The sequence below is a fragment of the Sebastes fasciatus genome, chromosome 6 (genome assembly GCF_043250625.1).
Source record: "Sebastes fasciatus isolate fSebFas1 chromosome 6, fSebFas1.pri, whole genome shotgun sequence".
Classification (NCBI taxonomy): Eukaryota; Metazoa; Chordata; class Actinopteri; order Perciformes; family Sebastidae; genus Sebastes; species Sebastes fasciatus.
Genome location: NC_133800.1, coordinates 36,187,413 through 36,208,318, shown reverse-complemented (window position 1 = coordinate 36,208,318; position 20,906 = coordinate 36,187,413). Strand labels below are relative to the sequence as shown.

General features: G+C 36.2%; 2 protein-coding genes and 1 long non-coding RNA gene across 4 annotated transcripts in view; 1 reads left to right on the top strand and 2 right to left on the bottom strand.

Moving 5' to 3' along the window:
* The window catches only part of cep120 (centrosomal protein 120), a 32,052-nt gene extending 18,844 nt beyond the window's left edge, over positions 1-13,208 (bottom strand). Inside the window, exons 1-17 of the mRNA XM_074639544.1 lie at positions 12,935-13,208; positions 6,805-6,961; positions 6,445-6,559; positions 6,196-6,340; positions 5,764-5,912; positions 5,485-5,679; positions 5,162-5,386; positions 4,685-4,913; positions 4,404-4,599; positions 4,033-4,182; positions 2,804-2,965; positions 2,615-2,711; positions 2,200-2,373; positions 2,029-2,118; positions 1,818-1,910; positions 573-734; positions 368-490 (exon numbers count right to left, since the gene is read on the bottom strand). Coding sequence (XP_074495645.1) covers positions 368-490; positions 573-734; positions 1,818-1,910; positions 2,029-2,118; positions 2,200-2,373; positions 2,615-2,711; positions 2,804-2,965; positions 4,033-4,182; positions 4,404-4,599; positions 4,685-4,913; positions 5,162-5,386; positions 5,485-5,679; positions 5,764-5,912; positions 6,196-6,340; positions 6,445-6,559; positions 6,805-6,961; positions 12,935-12,983 — 2,511 coding nt within the window. The 5' untranslated portion in view covers positions 12,984-13,208. The remainder of the gene's footprint in view (positions 1-367; positions 491-572; positions 735-1,817; positions 1,911-2,028; positions 2,119-2,199; positions 2,374-2,614; positions 2,712-2,803; positions 2,966-4,032; positions 4,183-4,403; positions 4,600-4,684; positions 4,914-5,161; positions 5,387-5,484; positions 5,680-5,763; positions 5,913-6,195; positions 6,341-6,444; positions 6,560-6,804; positions 6,962-12,934) is intronic.
* Positions 1-16,269, top strand: part of LOC141770006 (uncharacterized) — a 207,802-nt gene extending 191,533 nt beyond the window's left edge. The window contains exon 2 of the long non-coding RNA XR_012594369.1: positions 15,406-16,269. This is a non-coding gene — a long non-coding RNA (uncharacterized LOC141770006). The remainder of the gene's footprint in view (positions 1-15,405) is intronic.
* A 1,563-nt stretch (positions 16,270-17,832) lies between these two features.
* Positions 17,833-20,906, bottom strand: part of znf608 (zinc finger protein 608) — a 64,386-nt gene continuing 61,312 nt past the window's right edge. For both annotated transcript variants that reach the window (XM_074639557.1, XM_074639559.1), the window contains one exon: positions 17,833-17,975. In XM_074639557.1, the coding sequence (XP_074495658.1) occupies positions 17,956-17,975 (20 nt within the window). In that variant the 3' untranslated portion in view covers positions 17,833-17,955. The remainder of the gene's footprint in view (positions 17,976-20,906) is intronic.

Sequence of the window (20,906 nt, the reverse complement as noted above, 5' to 3'; positions counted from 1 at the left end):
TGCGTTAATGCGCTATTATCGCGTTAACTTTGACAGCCCTGATATCATTCTGCATAATGAGTACTTTTACTTTAAGTATATTTTGATACTAATACTTGTCTTTTACTTGTAACAGAGTATTTATACACTGTAATGTTGCTACTGTTGCTTCAGTAAAATATCTGAGTCCACCTCTGTAATCTGTAAAGCTGCAAAGAATTTCAAACTTTCGTCACTTGGGTTTTTCGTTTGTCTGATTTGTCTGCCTCCATGTGAGGGACAAGTTCCTATTTAAATACGTCCTTCAGTAGTTTCTCCGTAGCAGTAACTCTGACATAATAAGTACTAATCATCTTGGTAGTAATGATGAGGAAATGTAGTAGATTACCTTCTCTAGAGTGAGCAGGTTGATCTCTGACTGCAGTCTGAACTCAGGTCTGACGTTCTGCTGTTCTCTGTAGAGCTGGAACTCTTTCTCCAGCTGTTTGTACCGAGACTCTCCGTCTGTGATCTGGACAACACCAACACAAAGTTATTGCTTTTATGTAACTCACTCTTAGTAGTATTCTCCTTCTCTATCTCTCTAACTCTACCTGCTGCAGCAGCCGGGCTCTATCCTCCTCCATCAGTCGGACTTTGTCTCTGTCCAGCGCCACCCGGTGGTCACAGTCCTGCTGCAGCCTCCTGCTGCCCTCCATCAGCTCCCTCTGGGTCAGATCGTGTTCAGCTCTCAGCTCCCTCTGCAGCCGCTGAGTCTGAACATACAAACAGAGTCACACGCTTCAAACACAGAAAAAATGAGTAATACTTTGATAATATTGTTCTAATATCTCTCTCTCTCTATATATATATATATATATATATATATATATATATATATATATATATATATATATATATTGTCAGAACCCTCTTTTACACAAGAGATTCAAAATGTCATAAAAAGTGAAAAACTGAAGTCATTTTTCAAGCCATAATACTAAACATTCACTAGTTCAAGCTGCTAATATCTGATCTGAGGATGTTGCTGCTTTTCTTACCAAATATCTTTGAGTTTTGAATTGATTGTCGGATCAAACAAGTATGGCTGTACCAAATGTCTTTTTTTTTTACATTCAAAGCTTCTATGAGGTTTTCGAATGAGGCTTCAAATGTCTCTTATCATATTTTATTACGTCATCACGCTAAAAATTCATGGGATTAAATGAGTTAGTATTTTTATATTAAATCAACTGTATTTTAATGAATAGAACTCGTCAGTGCAAACCTCCCTTTGTGGGCAGCGAGCAGGAGAGCAAACAGTTTTCTGACCACAGTGAAACTGTTGGTTTTGAAAGGCTAAACGCCAACACATTTGGGATATTAATACATCTATCTTTTATTAATTAATTTTTTTACTTCTGAAGCGCAAGCGAGCATTTCAATTACAGGTGCAACGGATCACAAAACTCACGGTTCGGATCGTATCAGTTTAAAAAGGGAGCAAATAAAACTTTTAGAGATGTCACGATCACGTTTTGTTTTTGCTATAGATCGTCGATGAGCCTACAGAACCCTTGAACCCTGCAATCTTATTTAATTGTTTTAAATCCTCCACGACTGTAGATGTCACATTCTCTGTGACTTTGAGAAGTGTGGAGGAAACATTCATTCATGGTGTAAAACAGTTCAGTGTCACAACTCCCATTAAATTCAACCGACTTCTAAAAACGTTTTTTAAAAACTTCCTACAAGTTAGAATAAGTAGTCCATCTCAACACTAAACATACACTCTGTACAATAAGCTCAGTCATTAATCTATAAACAGTGTGTATTAAAGTGTCAGAGGTGAGTCTGACCTCCAGCTCGGCTTCAGCCAGCTGCTTCTCTCTTTTCTCCAGATCAGACAGAGTCTTCTGCAGCTGCTCCTCCAGCACATTATACTCCACCTCCTGCCAGCAGAGAGAGAGAGAGAGAGAGAGAGTCATTATTATTAAATCCAGTCTGTATATACAGTAATGTGTGAGCATGCATGGTGTGTATTTGTGTAGGTAGGTGAGGACTCTCCACCTTCTTCTTGACCAGAGCTTCCCTCTCTCGGTCTCTCTTCCTCCACTCCTCTGCCAGAGCCTGCATGTGGCTCAGCTCCTTCTTCCTCAGCTGAAACAAACAGAACTCTTAAAAACACAACAAACAAAACTGAGAAGAATAATATGGTAATGTTCATTTTGTGTTTATTACCTGATCATCGAACAGATCCTCCTGCTCCTCCTTCCACAGCTCCAGCTCCAGGGCCGTGCGGTACTCCAGGGTGTCTCTGGGGGCCGTCGGAGCCGTGGGGCCCGGCGGGGCCACGTTCAGGCTGGGTGCTGCAGGGTGGGAGGAGGACGGCTGTGTGGGGACTGCAGGTTCATTCTGATGACACATTAAGATTAAAACCGGTAAAACGTTAACACAAAATCTGTCCACTCACTCCTGTAATATCTAATACCATCCAATACAACGTAAATTCTACCTTTACAAAGATAAAGACGTTCAGTTTCATATCTCTAACACAAAGTCTAGAGATGCTGCTGTTGAATTCTGTAGGTATCAGCCTGTCTGATCTCAACCAATCCAGTTCATGCATGTGCACACAAATTCACATCTGTCTCACCTGTGAAGAGTCGGACACGATGACCTCTCTGGCTTTAACCAACCCCAGGTCCTCCAGCGTTGCCACGTAGCTCAACTCTGCCACCTTCTCGCTGGGACTGAAGGATGGAAACACAACACTGATGTTTAACAGACACCACCATCATGAGATCAGAGTCTTCTTCTTCCGTCAGGGTTTGTGTTTTCCTACCGGTGTGTTGTGACCACGGGGATCCGGTCCTGGTGAGACTGTCTCCAGCTCTGCTCTCCCGTCGATGATCTCAGCAGGTGGGACAGCTGGACGGAGGCTCGTCCTATCAGCTGGTCTCTGCTGGTGGCGTCTCTGTGCCAGACCTCCACCACCAGAGGAACTCTACAACACACACACAGATACAACAGATTAACACTGCAGGGCCTCCGACAGCTCCGTTATTAATGTTCACAGAGATTAAACACAGTCCTGCTGCGCCACCTGCTGGCCACAGGGGATTCTGCAGACAACAAGGAAGTGGCTAAAATCTGAGCCACCCACCATCGACGAATGGATAGAAATAATATATGAAATATAAATCATGGAAAGATTGTCTTTTTCCCTCAAAAAGTACAAAGAGACATTTTTTTCGGGATTTGGTCTAAGGCAGGGGTCAGCAACCTGCGTCTCCGGAGACACATGCAGCTATACATACAGTATATATATATATATTAAATTTTGAAATACGTAAGGTGAAAGCTTCCCATGTTCAATGTTCAAAATTGTAAATAATTTATTTATTAAGAAAACCTCTGGAGGAGCCAGGCTGTACAAAGGTTGTCAATTGTACAGCATAATGTGCACAATGTTATGTGAATCTGTTGGCAGTAATACTGATTCTGTAATGTGAAATGAATGCTATTGAATGCATTAGTAGAATCATATTAGGCTAATGAGCTGAAGTGAAGATACTGGTATCATATGAAACTAGTAAACCTGATGAATCCATCGGTACCAACCATGTCAGACTAGCTGGTCATGAAGGAGGTTAAATAACGCTCCAAACTTACAATAAATTTTGGTGAGGAAAAACTGTCATGTCCATTTTCAAAGGGGTCCCTTGACCTCTGACCTCAAGATATGTGAATGTAAATGGGTTCTATGGGTACCCACGAGTCTCCCCTTTACAGACATGCCCACTTTATGGCATAATATTTATATTTGAGCATATTTTTTTATGCTAAATCCACAATATAGACAATATCTGTCATTGTTTTGTGTTGTTAATTGATTTCCAATAATAAATATATACATACATTTGCATAAAGCAGCATATTTGTCCACTCAAATGTTGATAAGAGGATTAAATACTTGACAAATCTCCCTTTAAGGTACATTTTGAACAGATAAAAAATGTGCGATTCATTTGAGATTCGATATTTGAATAGCCTGACGTCCGTAGCTCCTACCTGAGGAAGGTGTCCTGCAGTTGTTGCGGCAGAGCGGCGAAGTCGAAGGCGCAGTAGGACTGAGGCAGCGACGCCTCCATGTTCCTCTGCAGCTCCACAGGAGGGTTGGTCATGATGGGAGCCGCGCTGCCGAAGAACTGATACGAATACCTGAAATACAACAAACGTTCTCAGAGGACATTTATGAGATGGTTTTATGTTTTGTTTTTATCTGATATGATCATAATTTAATTAAAAGGCTTCACTAGACATGAAATCAACGGATGAACACACCCAACATGTTTGTTATAATTGTGACACTGTGTCCTCGTGTCTTTATATAATTAAATGATATCATGACAAAAAGAACCTTCTGGAGAACGCTGCTTCACCTGAGCGTAGCAGCGATGGGGTGCGTCAGGCTGAGGTTGCCCAGGCTGCGGAGGTCCAGAGAGAAGCAGTAGTGGTGGGCGGAGGAGGGGATGGACACTTTGGGAGCAGAGACACTGACGGAGGATGCTCCACCTTCTGCTGGAGCTTCAGTCTGATTCTGCTGCTGCTGCAGCACAGGAGCCTCCAGATCTGCAGCTGGACACATGAACAAACACAATGTTCCTCCACTTCGGCTTGACTGAAACTGTCTCTAAATGAGACGTGGTGTCTCCAGTCTCACCTGCCCGCAGTCGTGGCTGCTCTCTGCCACGCTGAAGCTCTTCCAGCAGACTCTCTGCCTCGCTCTCTGTATGAGAAGAAGGAGGAGGAAGAGGAGGACCGAGAGGAGGAGAGGAGTCAGGAGGTTTGCGAACCGGAGAGGAGCTTCGAGGTCTCTGTGCAGCACGAGGGACAGAGGAAGGAGGGATGGACTGCATCTGAACTCCACTTCCTTCTTTAGTCCCTAAAGACTGGAGACAGGACAGGAGGAAACATGATTAATCGAGATGAACTATGGACTATCATGCCATAAATTGCTAAATATTTTAATCGATTGAAAGCCCCAAATAAAAAAGTTAACGTTGACGAACAACAACATGGCTTTACCAGACGTAGACGATGCTGACTGAGGGGAAATGTCCACATTTAATCAGCTCTCTACACGTTGAATACTTGTTTTGAGTCCATATTTCCTAGGTATGTGTGTGTGTGTGTGTACCTTTGGAGTGACCTCCTCCCGCCTCAGGGTAACAGCCACCCCTATATTCGGCTGCAGGTCGACGGGCAGAGCCGGCAGCACCTGTTTGGTGCGTTTTGGCGGTTGGAGTATAAAAGCTCCCTCCACCGTCGCCGCCTTGTTCTCCAGATCCACAGACACAGCAGCCAGAGCCGACAGAGAGACGTCTGTGCTGCCCAGAGAGTGATTCCCACAACACAGGTGGATCTGAGGAGGACGGACAGACAGACAGGAACAGGTGATGACCCACGGCCAGTAACAGGAAGTAACAATGAGCTGTTAATGAGACTCGTCCTCTCTCTCACCTGTAAACTGGGCTGCTGGGACAGGAAGGTCTGCAGGATCTGTCTGCTGCTGCGGATGCGCACCGAGGCGCGCTCCGGCTCGAAGTCGGGGCTCAGCAGGTTGTGGAACGGCTCGCTGGTGATGTCGTTGCCCAGTAGAAGGTAGTAGAAGAAGAAGCCCGACCCCTCCGACAGCTTCATGGTGCTGGGGATCAACTGAGGGAACAACAAGAGAGACTGGTAACAGCTCACGCTGGAGGTCAATCAATCAGAGGTCAAAGGTCAAAGTGCCATCCTTACCTGCTCTAGTTTGGTAGCGAAGGCCACAGTGACGGACAGGATGAACATGTCAGAGCAGTGATCTGCAGGTCCGACCTGATGGTAGCCCTGGTCTGGGACCAGTGAGGCCTCCAGCTTGTCCGGCAGCAGGTCGGTTACTGAAGGAGAACCTACGACAGCCGAGCAGCACCACAGTCACAATAACACAGACAGAATATAAGATGATAAAATGATGATTCACACCTGCACACAAAGTACGGCCAGCAGAAGAGCGGTTTTATTATTTTTGTGATATTTCCAAACTTTTCAAAACACTGAAATCTAATTCTTCATCTTCTTTTATAGAGTCTGAGCGAATTATGAAACTACTGCATGTGTCAGCAGATAAATGGAATTAATATCAACTAATAACTTTACATACACAAGTAACATACACGAGAGAGACCAGCTGACCTTGTCGGGGCGGGGCCTTCTTGGCTTTGAACCTATCAGGAGAGGGCTGGGAGGGCTTGGTGTCGTTCTCCAGCGCCATGCTGAGGAGGAGGGCCGGTCTCTGTTTGGTGTATTTACTGCTCAGCAGCGGATACCAGCGAGGCTCCTGACGGGACAAACACAACACATCTTTATACTGGTCCCAGTGAGCAGCAGCTGGATCATAACACTTCAACATGTGTCGCTCAGACAGATGGAGAAGAGGTTCACCTGTTTGACCTCTTGGACAGACCGGAGGTCCAGGACGATGTAGCCGACGCTCTCTTTCCTCTTAGTCACAGAGTCGACAGCAAAACACTGAAGCTTGATGGGAGTTCTCTGCAGTCTGAGAGGAGGACAGAGGCGTCAAGATGCATCAATATTATACGGTTAAAATCCTTTACACACCGGCGGCGTGACGAATAAATTACACAAAAATGCAAAATATTCTATGTCTAGGGCTTTTATTGTGAAAGGTAAGAACTATAGGAGTGGATCTGGTCTGCGCTGCCTTTTGTCAAGGTTGAAATGAGTGATGTCGTTAATGTGAAACTTCAGATTACAGTGACGACACGTTAAAGAGCTGCAGACCTGTGCTGGTGCAGCGTCCTGCGGTCGAGCTCCCAGGCCAGCTCGGTGCTGAAGTGCGGCTGGTCTCGGTGCTCTACCGGGTCTGTGGCCAGCTGCTCGCCGTCGAAGCTTGCCTGGACCACCAGACTGAGACGGGGACTCTTTGGGAAGTGACGACCTGCGGAAGGAAAGAATAAAAAAACAAAAAACTTTATTTTCCTCATCCTGTCTGCCTGAATATACCTGTACTCACCGTCTGTCTGAAACACGCCCTTTTAGTGCATTTCAACAGAATGCGTTGCTAGGCAACCGCTTGGGTCCATGTTTACTTCCTGTCAGATGATGTTATTCACATACAATGCAACAGGAAATAAACTTGGACACATTTAGAATGTTTATCTTTAAAACCGTGTAATGGTCTAAATGTTGTATATTTGTGACATCACAAATGGACAGAAATCCTGACGGCTTGTTTCAAACACGCAATTTCTGAATACGGGCTGTGTGTATTTCTCTGTATATTGAGCGTTTTGATAGTTTAACAGTATTTATATATCATTTAAACCTGCTTTATAATATAAAAGACGTGAAAATCTAATTTTTACAATATGGGACCTTTAAGTAAATGATCCGAGTACTTTTATTATTATTAAAAAACTATCTTTTTAATCTGGCTTTTAATTTGGAGTATTGTCATAGCCTTAGTTTTTAAATTTCAATCATTTCATCCCTGTTGTTTATTTTATTTTATTGACTTTCATTTTATTTAATATTTTCTTTTTGTAATTTTCAGTCTTGCAAAATTGTTTGTTGTTTTCATTTGTCTGTGTTGTTTTAATCTATGTGAAGCACTTGTTGCATGTTTGTATGAAAGATGCTAACGTTATATAAATAAAGTTGAGTTGAGTTTTACATTAATGCAAGTAATAATGATCTAATGATAGAATATATATCTATAGCTATATCTCTATATAATAGTATAGGCCAGGGGTCAGCAACCTGCGGCTCTTTAGCCCCTCTCCAGTGGCTCCCTGTGGATTTTTAAAAATGTGTTTACATTTTCATTTTTATTTATCATTGTTGTAGCTCTATAGTACGACGGTACGGCGGAGTATTAGGGCCACATTGAGGAAAAAATTAAATCTGAGATTTTGAGAATAAAGTAAAAATATTACGAGAAAAAAGTCGTAATATTATTAAAATAAAGTCATAATATTATAAAGTAGTAATTTTATTAGTTATTTTCTTTTTTTCTCGTTAAGTTATGACTTTATTCTGTAAATCTCAGATGTGTTTTCCCTCAATGTGGTCCTAATACTTCGTAGTACATTGTCTCTTTAACCCTCACTGCATTAGACTTATATACTATATACTGAGACTATAAACTGTGTTACCTTCATCACAGTGATCACATGTTTTGAGGCTCCAGACAGATTGTTTTGCCTAAATGTCTCTTTGATATAAAGGTTGCTGAGCCCTGAACTAGTCTGACTACACAGGGACATTTATCTGCTATTAATACTTTAAATACAGTTTCCTGATAATACTAACATACTTTTACTGAAGTAACATTCTCAATGAGGACTTCTCCTGGCAGCAGAGTATTTCACAGAGTTGTATTAGTACTTTAACTGCAGTAAATATTGTATTAGTACTTTAACTGCAGTAAATATTGTATTAGTATTTTAACTGTAGTAATGATTGTATTAGTACTTTAACTGTAGTAAATGATTGTATTAGTACTTTAAGTGTAGTAAATATTGTATTAGTACTTTAACTGTAGTAATGATTGTATTAGTACTTTAACTGTAGTAAATATTGTATTTTAACTGTAGTAAATGATTGTATTAGTATTTTAACTGTAGTAATGATTGTATTAGTACTTTAACTGTAGTAATGATTGTATTAGTACTTTAACTGTAGTAATGATTGTATTAGTATTTTAACTGTAGTAAATGATTGTATTAGTACTTTAACTGTAGTAATGATTGTATTAGTACTTTAACTGTAGTAATGATTGTATTAGTACTTTAACTGTAGTAATGATTGTATTAGTACTTTAACTGTAGTAATGATTGTATTAGTACTTTAACTGTAGTAATGATTGTATTAGTACTTTAACTGTAGTAATGATTGTATTAGTACTTTAACTGTAGTAATGATTGTATTAGTACTTTAACTGTAGTAATGATTGTATTAGTACTTTAACTGTAGTAATGATTGTATTAGTACTTTAACTGTAGTAATGATTGTATTAGTACTTTAACTGTAGTAAATGATTGTATTAGTACTTTAAGTGTAGTAATGATTGTATTAGTACTTTAAGTGTAGTAATGATTGTATTAGTACTTTAAGTGTAGTAATGATTGTATTAGTACTTTAACTGTAGTAATGATTGTATTAGTACTTTAAGTGTAGTAATGATTGTATTAGTACTTTAACTGTAGTAATGATTGTATTAGTACTTTAAGTGTAGTAATGATTGTATTAGTACTTTAACTGTAGTAATGATTGTATTAGTACTTTAAGTGTAGTAATGATTGTATTAGTACTTTAACTGTAGTAAATATTGTATTAGTACTTTAACTGTAGTAATGATTGTATTAGTACTTTAACTGTAGTAATGATTGTATTAGTACTTTAACTGTAGTAATGATTGTATTAGTACTTTAACTGTAGTAATGATTGTATTAGTACTTTAACTGTAGTAAATATTGTATTAGTACTTTAACTGCAGTAATGATTGTATTAGTACTTTAACTGTAGTAATGATTGTATTAGTACTTTAACTGTAGTAATGATTGTATTAGTACTTTAACTGTAGTAAATATTGTATTAGTACTTTAACTGTAGTAATGATTGTATTAGTACTTTAAGTGTAGTAATGATTGTATTAGTACTTTAACTGTAGTAATGATTGTATTAGTACTTTAACTGTAGTAATGATTGTATTAGTACTTTAACTGTAGTAAATATTGTATTAGTACTTTAACTGTAGTAATGATTGTATTAGTACTTTAACTGTAGTAAATATTGTATTAGTACTTTAACTGCAGTAATGATTGTATTAGTACTTTAACTGTAGTAATGATTGTATTAGTACTTTAACTGTAGTAATGATTGTATTAGTACTTTAACTGTAGTAAATGATTGTATTAGTACTTTAACTGTAGTAAATATTGTATTAGTACTTTAACTGTAGTAATGATTGTATTAGTACTTTAAGTGTAGTAATGATTGTATTAGTACTTTAACTGTAGTAATGATTGTATTAGTACTTTAACTGTAGTAATGATTGTATTAGTACTTTAACTGTAGTAAATATTGTATTTTAACTGTAGTAAATGATTGTATTAGTACTTTAACTGTAGTAATGATTGTATTAGTACTTTAACTGTAGTAATGATTGTATTAGTACTTTAACTGTAGTAATGATTGTATTAGTATTTTAACTGTAGTAAATGATTGTATTAGTACTTTAACTGTAGTAATGATTGTATTAGTACTTTAACTGTAGTAATGATTGTATTAGTACTTTAACTGTAGTAATGATTGTATTAGTACTTTAACTGTAGTAATGATTGTATTAGTACTTTAACTGTAGTAATGATTGTATTAGTACTTTAACTGTAGTAATGATTGTATTAGTACTTTAACTGTAGTAATGATTGTATTAGTACTTTAACTGTAGTAATGATTGTATTAGTACTTTAACTGTAGTAATGATTGTATTAGTACTTTAACTGTAGTAATGATTGTATTAGTACTTTAACTGTAGTAAATGATTGTATTAGTACTTTAAGTGTAGTAATGATTGTATTAGTACTTTAAGTGTAGTAATGATTGTATTAGTACTTTAAGTGTAGTAATGATTGTATTAGTACTTTAACTGTAGTAATGATTGTATTAGTACTTTAAGTGTAGTAATGATTGTATTAGTACTTTAACTGTAGTAATGATTGTATTAGTACTTTAAGTGTAGTAATGATTGTATTAGTACTTTAACTGTAGTAATGATTGTATTAGTACTTTAAGTGTAGTAATGATTGTATTAGTACTTTAACTGTAGTAAATATTGTATTAGTACTTTAACTGTAGTAATGATTGTATTAGTACTTTAACTGTAGTAATGATTGTATTAGTACTTTAACTGTAGTAATGATTGTATTAGTACTTTAACTGTAGTAATGATTGTATTAGTACTTTAACTGTAGTAAATATTGTATTAGTACTTTAACTGCAGTAATGATTGTATTAGTACTTTAACTGTAGTAATGATTGTATTAGTACTTTAACTGTAGTAATGATTGTATTAGTACTTTAACTGTAGTAAATATTGTATTAGTACTTTAACTGTAGTAATGATTGTATTAGTACTTTAAGTGTAGTAATGATTGTATTAGTACTTTAACTGTAGTAATGATTGTATTAGTACTTTAACTGTAGTAATGATTGTATTAGTACTTTAACTGTAGTAAATATTGTATTAGTACTTTAACTGTAGTAATGATTGTATTAGTACTTTAACTGTAGTAAATATTGTATTAGTACTTTAACTGCAGTAATGATTGTATTAGTACTTTAACTGTAGTAATGATTGTATTAGTACTTTAACTGTAGTAATGATTGTATTAGTACTTTAACTGTAGTAAATGATTGTATTAGTACTTTAACTGTAGTAAATATTGTATTAGTACTTTAACTGTAGTAATGATTGTATTAGTACTTTAAGTGTAGTAATGATTGTATTAGTACTTTAACTGTAGTAATGATTGTATTAGTACTTTAACTGTAGTAATGATTGTATTAGTACTTTAACTGTAGTAATGATTGTATTAGTACTTTAACTGTAGTAATGATTGTATTAGTACTTTAACTGTAGTAAATATTGTATTAGTACTTTAACTGTAGTAATGATTGTATTAGTACTTTAACTGTAGTAAATATTGTATTAGTACTTTAACTGTAGTAATGATTGTATTAGTACTTTAAGTGTAGTAATGATTGTATTAGTACTTTAACTGTAGTAATGATTGTATTAGTACTTTAACTGTAGTAATGATTGTATTAGTACTTTAACTGTAGTAAATATTGTATTAGTACTTTAACTGCAGTAATGATTGTATTAGTACTTTAACTGTAGTAAATGATTGTATTAGTATTTTAACTGTAGTAAATATTGTATTTTAACTGTAGTAAATGATTGTATTAGTATTTTAACTGTAGTAAATGATTGTATTAGTACTTTAACTGTAGTAATGATTGTATTAGTACTTTAACTGTAGTAATGATTGTATTAGTACTTTAACTGTAGTAATGATTGTATTAGTACTTTAACTGTAGTAATGATTGTATTAGTACTTTAACTGTAGTAAATATTGTATTAGTACTTTAACTGTAGTAAATGATTGTATTAGTACTTTAACTGTAGTAATGATTGTATTAGTACTTTAACTGTAGTAAATATTGTATTAGTACTTTAACTGTAGTAATGATTGTATTAGTACTTTAACTGTAGTAATGATTGTATTAGTACTTTAACTGTAGTAAATGATTGTATTAGTACTTTAACTGTAGTAATGATTGTATTAGTACTTTAACTGTAGTAATGATTGTATTAGTACTTTAACTGTAGTAAATATTGTATTAGTACTTTAACTGTAGTAATGATTGTATTAGTACTTTAACTGTAGTAAATGATTGTATTAGTACTTTAACTGTAGTAAATATTGTATTAGTACTTTAACTGCAGTAATGATTGTATTAGTACTTTAACTGTAGTAAATGATTGTATTAGTACTTTAACTGTAGTAAATATTGTATTTTAACTGTAGTAAATGATTGTATTAGTATTTTAACTGTAGTAAATGATTGTATTAGTATTTTAACTGTAGTAAATGATTGTATTAGTATTTTAACTGTAGTAAATATTGTATTTTAACTGTAGTAAATGATTGTATTAGTATTTTAACTGTAGTAAATGATTGTATTAGTATTTTAACTGTAGTAAATATTGTATTTTAACTGTAGTAAATGATTGTATTAGTACTTTAACTGTAGTAAATATTGTATTTTAACTGTAGTAAATGATTGTATTAGTACTTTAACTGCAGTAATGATGTGAATGTGTTGTGTAGTTTCAGTAACTGACCTTCCAGGATGGAAACAACGATGAGCAGTTGATCAGTCTTCGAAGCCATGACGACATTAGTACAACTTTAACTCTTTAACTGGTGATTAAACTCCTCTGTTCACCTCCGTTTGATTCATAAAGTCATCAGACATTAAACACGGCAGCTATTTGTGTTTATCGGACGCTGAGTGGCCGTTAATGACCGTTAAATGACGGTTAAATGACGGTTAACTGTCCGTTAGTTTAAAGCAGCAAACCGCCGCTCTGTTGTCAAGCTTTTACCGCTCCCCATGTTGTTTTAAAAGCGGAAGTGACGACAGAGAGGCGTCCGGGTTCAGCTGGTGGGAGGAGGAACTGCAGGGCGCTGCAGGTACTGCAGGAGATCAGATCAGATATCTGTAAAACAGGTGTTGTTGGTTTACTGGATACCAAACCTGTGACCTCAGTGATGCTGAATCAATGAAATACATTTTAACAGTTAATTAACACCAACTATTGTCTGTGGTTTATATATAAGTTGGACAAATATTTACAAGTTGGACAAATATTTCATTGACTAATGCATTTAAAAAAATAACTGATCACTGTCTGCGACGCAGAATTTAGAAAAAGATTAAGATTTTGATTGGGTACATATCTAGACCTATGAACCTATGAAAATGTGGCCCATTTTAGCTGAAAATCGTGGCCCAATTTAGTTGATACAATGGGCCAGTAACACATTTTTTTTTTCTTCTTTTAATTCAACTAATTTTTACTTTACATTTTGCCTTGTTTGCAAGCTTACTTATAATGTAACTAAGTCCATTTACTCAAGTAGTGTACTTAAAGTAAAAATTAGAGTTAGTGTGGTATTAATACTTTTACTTCAGTGAGGTTTTGAATACTTCTTCCACCACTGGGAAGAAATACTCATATCTATATTATATGATACATTTTTTAATTCAAAGCAGAGACCTACAACAGCTTACTGTATTATTTATAAAGAATAAATCCTATTGTTTCACAATGTGTCTCTTTCTGTTCATCATAAGGCCAACAAAAATAAAATACTGACTATATTAGAAACTCAATAACATATTAATATAGGAATATTAATATTGGAATATATAACAAAAGCCAAACATTTCAGTTTTTTAGTGTCACTTCTGAAGAGAAAACTCCACGGAAAAAAAGAATATATATAAACATCCTTTAATCATGATTGCCAAACATATGAATTAAGGCATATACAGTATAAAAAAGCAACAGCAGGTTTTCATGTTTCTACGGTTTCAGTGTGTTGTTATTATTAACTGGATACACCGGGTGGGTGGATGAACTGAACATATACCAAGCAGCCTTTATAAGACACAAAACAGCGTGTCTCCCAAAAGATGACAGCGTCATGTAAACAGAGTTCATATAGCACTATATTCAAGTAATAGAATGATCACTGATACTATGCAGGTCAGGTGTTGGTGGAGGTGAGGCAGAGCCGCTGATGGACCAGGTCTAGTAAATACTTCCAGCTACCATGATGTGAACAGAAATGAATTTAAGCTACGTTGGAAGAATGGTTTGGTTTGTTTGTCTATTTGTCGGCAGGATTACAGAAAAACTACCGGCCCCATTTTCATGAAACTTGGTGGAAGGGTGAAGAGTGGGCCAAGAGAGAACCCATGATATTTTGGAGCGGATCTGAATCACGGGGCGGATACACAATTGATTTTTCACTTTCACCAACATCGCGAGATACAATATGGGCTTTTGGTTGTAGCGGGCTCAGTTTTAAAGCTAGAGTGAAGATACTGGTATCATAAGAAACTAAAAACCCTAAAGAATCCATCGGTACCAACCATGTCATACTAACTTGTTGTGAAGGAGGTTAAATAACGCTCCAAACTTACGCTCAATTTTGGTAACGATCATAACGCGCTAATGCAAATGATTTTTTAACGCCACTAATTTCTTTAACGCAACGTGCAATTTTTAAGTTGAAACAGCTCAGTTTTAAAGCCAAACCAACCATGTCATACTAGCTGGTCATGAAGGAGGTTAAATAACGCTCCAAACTTATGCTAAATTTTGACGAGGAAAAACTGTCATGGCCATTTTCAAAGGGGTCCCTTGACCTCTGACCTCCAGATCAGTGAATGTCAATGGGTTCTATGGGTACCCACGAGTCTCCCCTTTACAGACATGCCCACTTTATGATAATCACATGCAGTTTGGGGCAAGTCATAGTGAAGTCAGCACACTGACACACTGACAGCTGTTGTTGTCTGTTGGGCTGCAGTTTGCCATGTTATGATTGGAGCATATTGTTTTATGCTAAATGCAGTACCTGTGAGGGTTTCTGGACAATATCTGTCATTGTTTTGTGTTGTTAATTGATTTCCTGTAATAAATATATACATACATTTGCATTAAAGCAGCATATTTGTTCACTCCCATGTTGATTTTATTAAATACTTGACAAATCTCCCTTTAAGGAACATTTTGAACAGATAAAAAATGAACTATTTGAATGGATTGACAGCTGTAGTACAAACACGTCTTTGTTCTGATGAGATGTGGCAGCGGTTTTGGCACCGATGATGAAACCGGACCATTCGGTCCATCAGAGGATCTGCAGTGAGCTAGTTAGCTTGTAGAGGGGAGCATGGGAGCAGCGGCGGAGCAAAGGATTGTGGGACTCCTGATATGGGTTCCTCACTGACAGTAAACGTGTGGCCGTTTTACAGAAAGGATAAGTCCAGTGTTTTCCAGCTTTTATCGTGTTCAATATTTTCAATATTTTCTCGTTATAGCATCAATTTGGAGCTCGATACTCAAAACTCCACTGAATTCAGCATGTTCTCAAACTGCTGTTGAATATGGCACAAATGCTTTTATACACAACTTGTTAAGTTCCTAAAAACAAGACGTAAATATACAAAGTGAAATGGGTTTTCCTTAGCTTATTTTTGGTCATATACTCACTATCGTACCTGAGCAAACGCACTGAATCCCGTTGAGTTTTGAGTACCGTGTTGTGACTGTAGAGGGAAGAATAAAGATGTTAACACTGGAGTTGTCCTGCAGAGGTGCTGCGACTAAAAGTAGAACTGTTTCACTCTTTCATGTTTAAATAAACTAGCATGCACTCACTGGCATCCGTCATCATTCATTCACCTAACCCCAGGTTGTACCTCTGATTTAAGCTGCATCTCATCGTTACATCACAAATCTCTGCTGATGATTGTTGATTATCTTCAAGACAAATAATAGGAGTCTCAAAACGTCACTATATCTGGTTGGATGGATGGATGGATCAATAAAGAGGCTGCGGTTTCCTTCCTCTCGACTAGAGCAAAACAATCTCACCATGAGGTCCATTTAGTAGCTGATCTGGAGCTTTCAATGGTTTCACATCATCTTCCTCAGCAGGTGGAGTTTGTCCAGTTTGCATGGAACCGTGGATATTCAGATTCCCCCATCCTTCTGAGCACTTTAAGGACTTCTTGTACTTGTTTGCATCAAAGTTGATTCTCTGAATGGACCTTGTTCTTCAGTTTCATGGCATGACGTGGTAGAATTAAAAGCTCCAGATCAGCTCCTAAGTGGACCTCATGGTGAGATTGTTTTGCCAAATGAAAACAAAACTCTAACATTAACCAAGCAGTTCATTTACACCCAACTTTTGATATTTCCTAACACTAATCAAGTACTTTTTGTGCCTAAACCTAACCAAACCTTAACCCAGCCTGGTCTCATTGGCATCTAGCACGACTCGCCGTCTCTGGAAACTCCCAAGAAACTTTCAGACTAACCGCCGTCGATCTAAAATGAAGGCAAATTCAGCACACGCATGACTTATTTCTCGCCTCCGATGTTTTCAGAAACACATTTCGGTGAACTATTTTTGTAATACACGAGAAAAAAAGTCTCGAAGCGGCCCGACATGTTGTTTCCGGTTTAAAAGTTGGGAGCACACAGCCCACGAGGGAAAGCATTCGTCCAATCAGGTGCCAAGTGGCAGCCCATCAAGCGTTTAATGCTGGGAAGCGACGCAACCCTTCGCGTCTAAAAACAAACCCCGCGGACACGAACCATTACAACCGCGGCAGTTTCACAACGCTAACCCGACGCAAACCTTCTTTCTAACCATCGCGGTGTCAGATGTGGTCATATGAGTCGACAGCGAACTGAAAGAATCCACGAGGCACAAACTGGGGTTAACATCCACTAAAGGACACACTGATCATCAGGTCTGATGGGATACGTGTGTAACATTAATTCGTGGAACATGAACTCGGCTAATAAAGAAATAGCGGTTCTGGTTCCTGCTGGTTTTCCCCGCTCCGCCCGCTGCTCCCCGTGCACGGCTGATGGAGATCAACATAGAGTAGGATAAAGCATGTTAGTGCTCCGCCATGAATCTGTACAGAATATATACACCACTGGGTTCCTACATGGCACCGGGCAGGTCGATGTGAAGGTTTACTCTCACATAAAGACAATACAATCAACATGGTTACGCTCAAGTACAGGTTAGTAATACAAATGTAGCGTGTCAGCACTATGGAGGGAGGAGGACCACTTCAATAATCAGAATAATAAGGAGAATAATAGACTTTTTAGCTTCCTAATGCTGTTTCCCAGTAGGAGGTTTTAAAAATCAACACTATCGGGATAAGTCCTCTTCAGTACATTCAGTCATATCATCATAATACACTACGATAAATGTGCATTTTTATAAAGGTGAACGCCGCAGCGGCGCTCTGGGAGTTTTACACGCGCCGCCTGCTTCTGTCCAAATCCTGCAAAACCAGCGAAAGCTTGAAAAGTCAGGTGATCTGGTTTCCTCCCGATCCAGCTTGCCGTCCTCTCCGACCGCTCCTCGATGATGACGTGTTATAAAACAGGTGGTTTTCATTAGTAACAAATGAAAAGAGGGTTTTTATCTTTAATTCTAGTTCTCTGCCTCTCAGCGAGGCGAAGCTTATTAAACACCATGGAATCGATGTCTGATAAATCTGCCGTTCCTCATGTGAGACGTCGTCTCTCACATGGTCCTACTTCTTCCCTTCGTTCTCTGTGGAGACAAAACACAGGCTGTCAGTCACACGTTGGCCTTTTAGCTATTTATCTTTGTAGTAACTCCCTTATTTATTTACTCTTCTGTTTATTTTTTCCTTTTATTTATTTATGTATTTATTTCTACTCATATTTAAATTTATTAATTTATTTTTGCATGTATTATTTTATTTATTTGTTTTTTAATTTTTTAATTTTCTAAATTAATTTTTAATTCATTAATTTTTTGCATTTATTCTTTATTTATTAATATTTATTTTTAAATGTATGCATTTATTTCTGATTTCAGACATTCGGATTCAAAACACAGGCTGTCAGTCACAGGTTGGCCTTTTATCTATTTATCTTTGTAGTAATTCCCTTATTTATTTACTCTTCTGTTTAATTTTCCCTTTTATTTATTTATGTATTTATTTCTATTAATTTTTGCATTTATTTTTATTGATGTATTTATTACTTTTTGCATTTATTTATTTTGTATTTAATTATTTTCGCATTTATTTTTTATTGATTTATATTTATTTTTAAATGTATGCATTTATTTCTGATTTCAGATATTCGGATTAAAAACACAGTTTTATTTTCCATTTTATTTATTTATGTAGTTATGTCTATTAATTTTTTATTTATTTATTTATTTTTTAATTTATCTTTTATATATATTTATTTATTTTTACATGTATTTTCTATTTATTTTTTAAATGTATCTATTTATTTATGTATTCATCCATTTATTTTAATATTTTAATTATTCTGAAACATTATTTTCTTGTATATTTAATATATATTTACTTGCATGTTTTTTCATCTTTTATATATATATGTGTAGCAGCATTATTGGAAGGAGCCTGAGAACAAAGACTTACTGCTCCACTGTAACTGTTTTGCATACGACAAATAAGAACAAAGTGACAGCAGCCCAGACTGCAGGCTGACAACATAAACAGGTCCACACATTAACATAACCATTGTGTTGTTTGGAGATAATGAGATAATTAAGTTGTGACTGTAGAGAAACAGTTTGTTCACACGATAAGAAGATAATTAATTAGTGATGTTCAGATATTAAACATTAAATCTGCTGCTTCCTCAGCTGTTGTTGTTGTTGTTGTGCGTCCTCCACTGTGAGCATCACTCCTGTTAACCTCCTCTATTTCACAGCAATTAGCATTTATAGATAACTGCAGGTAATCATCACATTATGCTGTTTAACGGCCCAGCAGGTTCCCTCGGCATTATTTCACACATTCAGACGGAGGCAGTGATATATCATAATGGCCTCTGAAAATAGATGGAAAACTCTGCAAAGTGAGTAACGGATGATGATTCAGGCAACGAGGACGGAGCCTCAGTGAGTTCAGATATTTGATGTATTGACTCTCCAGACTTCTCCAACTCATTCTGCTCCCACTTTACGTTTTATAAAAGAAACAATTCAGCCAATTCATTTCACTTCATAAGATGCAAACTCAGTGGATAATCTATGAGTCTGTGATCCACACGGAGAGCTGTAGAAGATATTCAGCACAGCAACGGACAAAACGTTTCAAAGATTGCAAGCTAATTATTTCATCTTAACTTGATTAAAGGGAGGGTCCATTATTTTCTTTAAGTTTTTATATCATTCTGTAGCTTCCCAGTGTTGTTCCTTATCTATTCAAATCTGAACACTACGTACGGATGTTATTTTCCCTTCAAGCCCTTCTAAAACTTTTTCTTGAGTGAAGATACTGGTATCATATGAAACTACAAAACCTAAAGAATCCATCAGTACCATCCATGACATGCTAGTTTACCGCGAAGGAAAGTAAATAACGCACCAAACTTAAATATCTTAAAGGTAAAAAATAAAAGTCGGGAGCTTTTCAGACGTAGTATGTAGACGTTTTGGCATTTCTTGGAAATTTTGGGGAAATTTCAGAATTTTTCTGACTTTTTTATTTCCATTTTTCAAACAATTTTTGACTTTTTTCAGGACTTTTCTTCTTTTTTTTTAAAATTTTTTAGATTTCTTTTTTGATTTTTCAGACTTTTTTCAAACAATTTTTTGACTTTTTTTTTTTTCATTTCCCGGACATTTTTCTGACTTTTCTTTTTTTTCTTCTACAATTTTCCGACTTTTTTGACATTTTTCTGACTTTTCTTTTTACATTTCTTGGACATTTTTTTTTAAAAAATATTTTTGGACATTTGTCAGACTTTTTTAGACTTTCTTTTTCTTTTACATTTCCCGGAAATTTTTCAGATTTTTCTTTTTCATTTTTTTTTCATTTTTCTGACTTTTTAAAAAAAAAATTCTGACTTTTTTTGGACATTTGTCGGACTTTTTTTTTTTCATTTCCCGTACTTTTGTCTGACTTTTTTTTTTTTTTTACCATTTTCAGACTTTTTTGACATTTATCTGACTTTTTTTTTGACATTTCTTGGAATTTTTTTTTTTTAACTTTTTTCGGACATTTGTTTGACTTTTTTAGACTTTTTTTTTCTTTTACATTTCCCGGACATTTTTCAGATTTTTCTTTTTTTAATTTTTTTGAAATCTTTCTGACTTTTTCTGACTTTTTTCTGACATTTGTCGGACTTTTTTTAATGCTTTTCACGGATTTTTTTCAGACATTTTTCAAACAATTTTTGGACTTTTTTTCGGATATTTGAGCAGACCGTTGCTATGGGCGCAGCTCTGATGTCGGACTCTGGAGGACCGTTTTTTGTGTCAAAATATTGATTTCTTCAGTAAGTAGCCGTGTTATAAGCGGGATAATGTACAGCTAGCGGGTCATTGTTGTGAAAGAATCCCCGACAGGGCGATGCAGCAGCGGTTCCCATGGTAACCTACGTCACTGCTTTATGCTAACAGCTGAGTTGGTGTTTCCATTTGAAAAAAACGTAACAGAACGCAGATGGAGTGGCCCTTTAAGGAACAACAGGA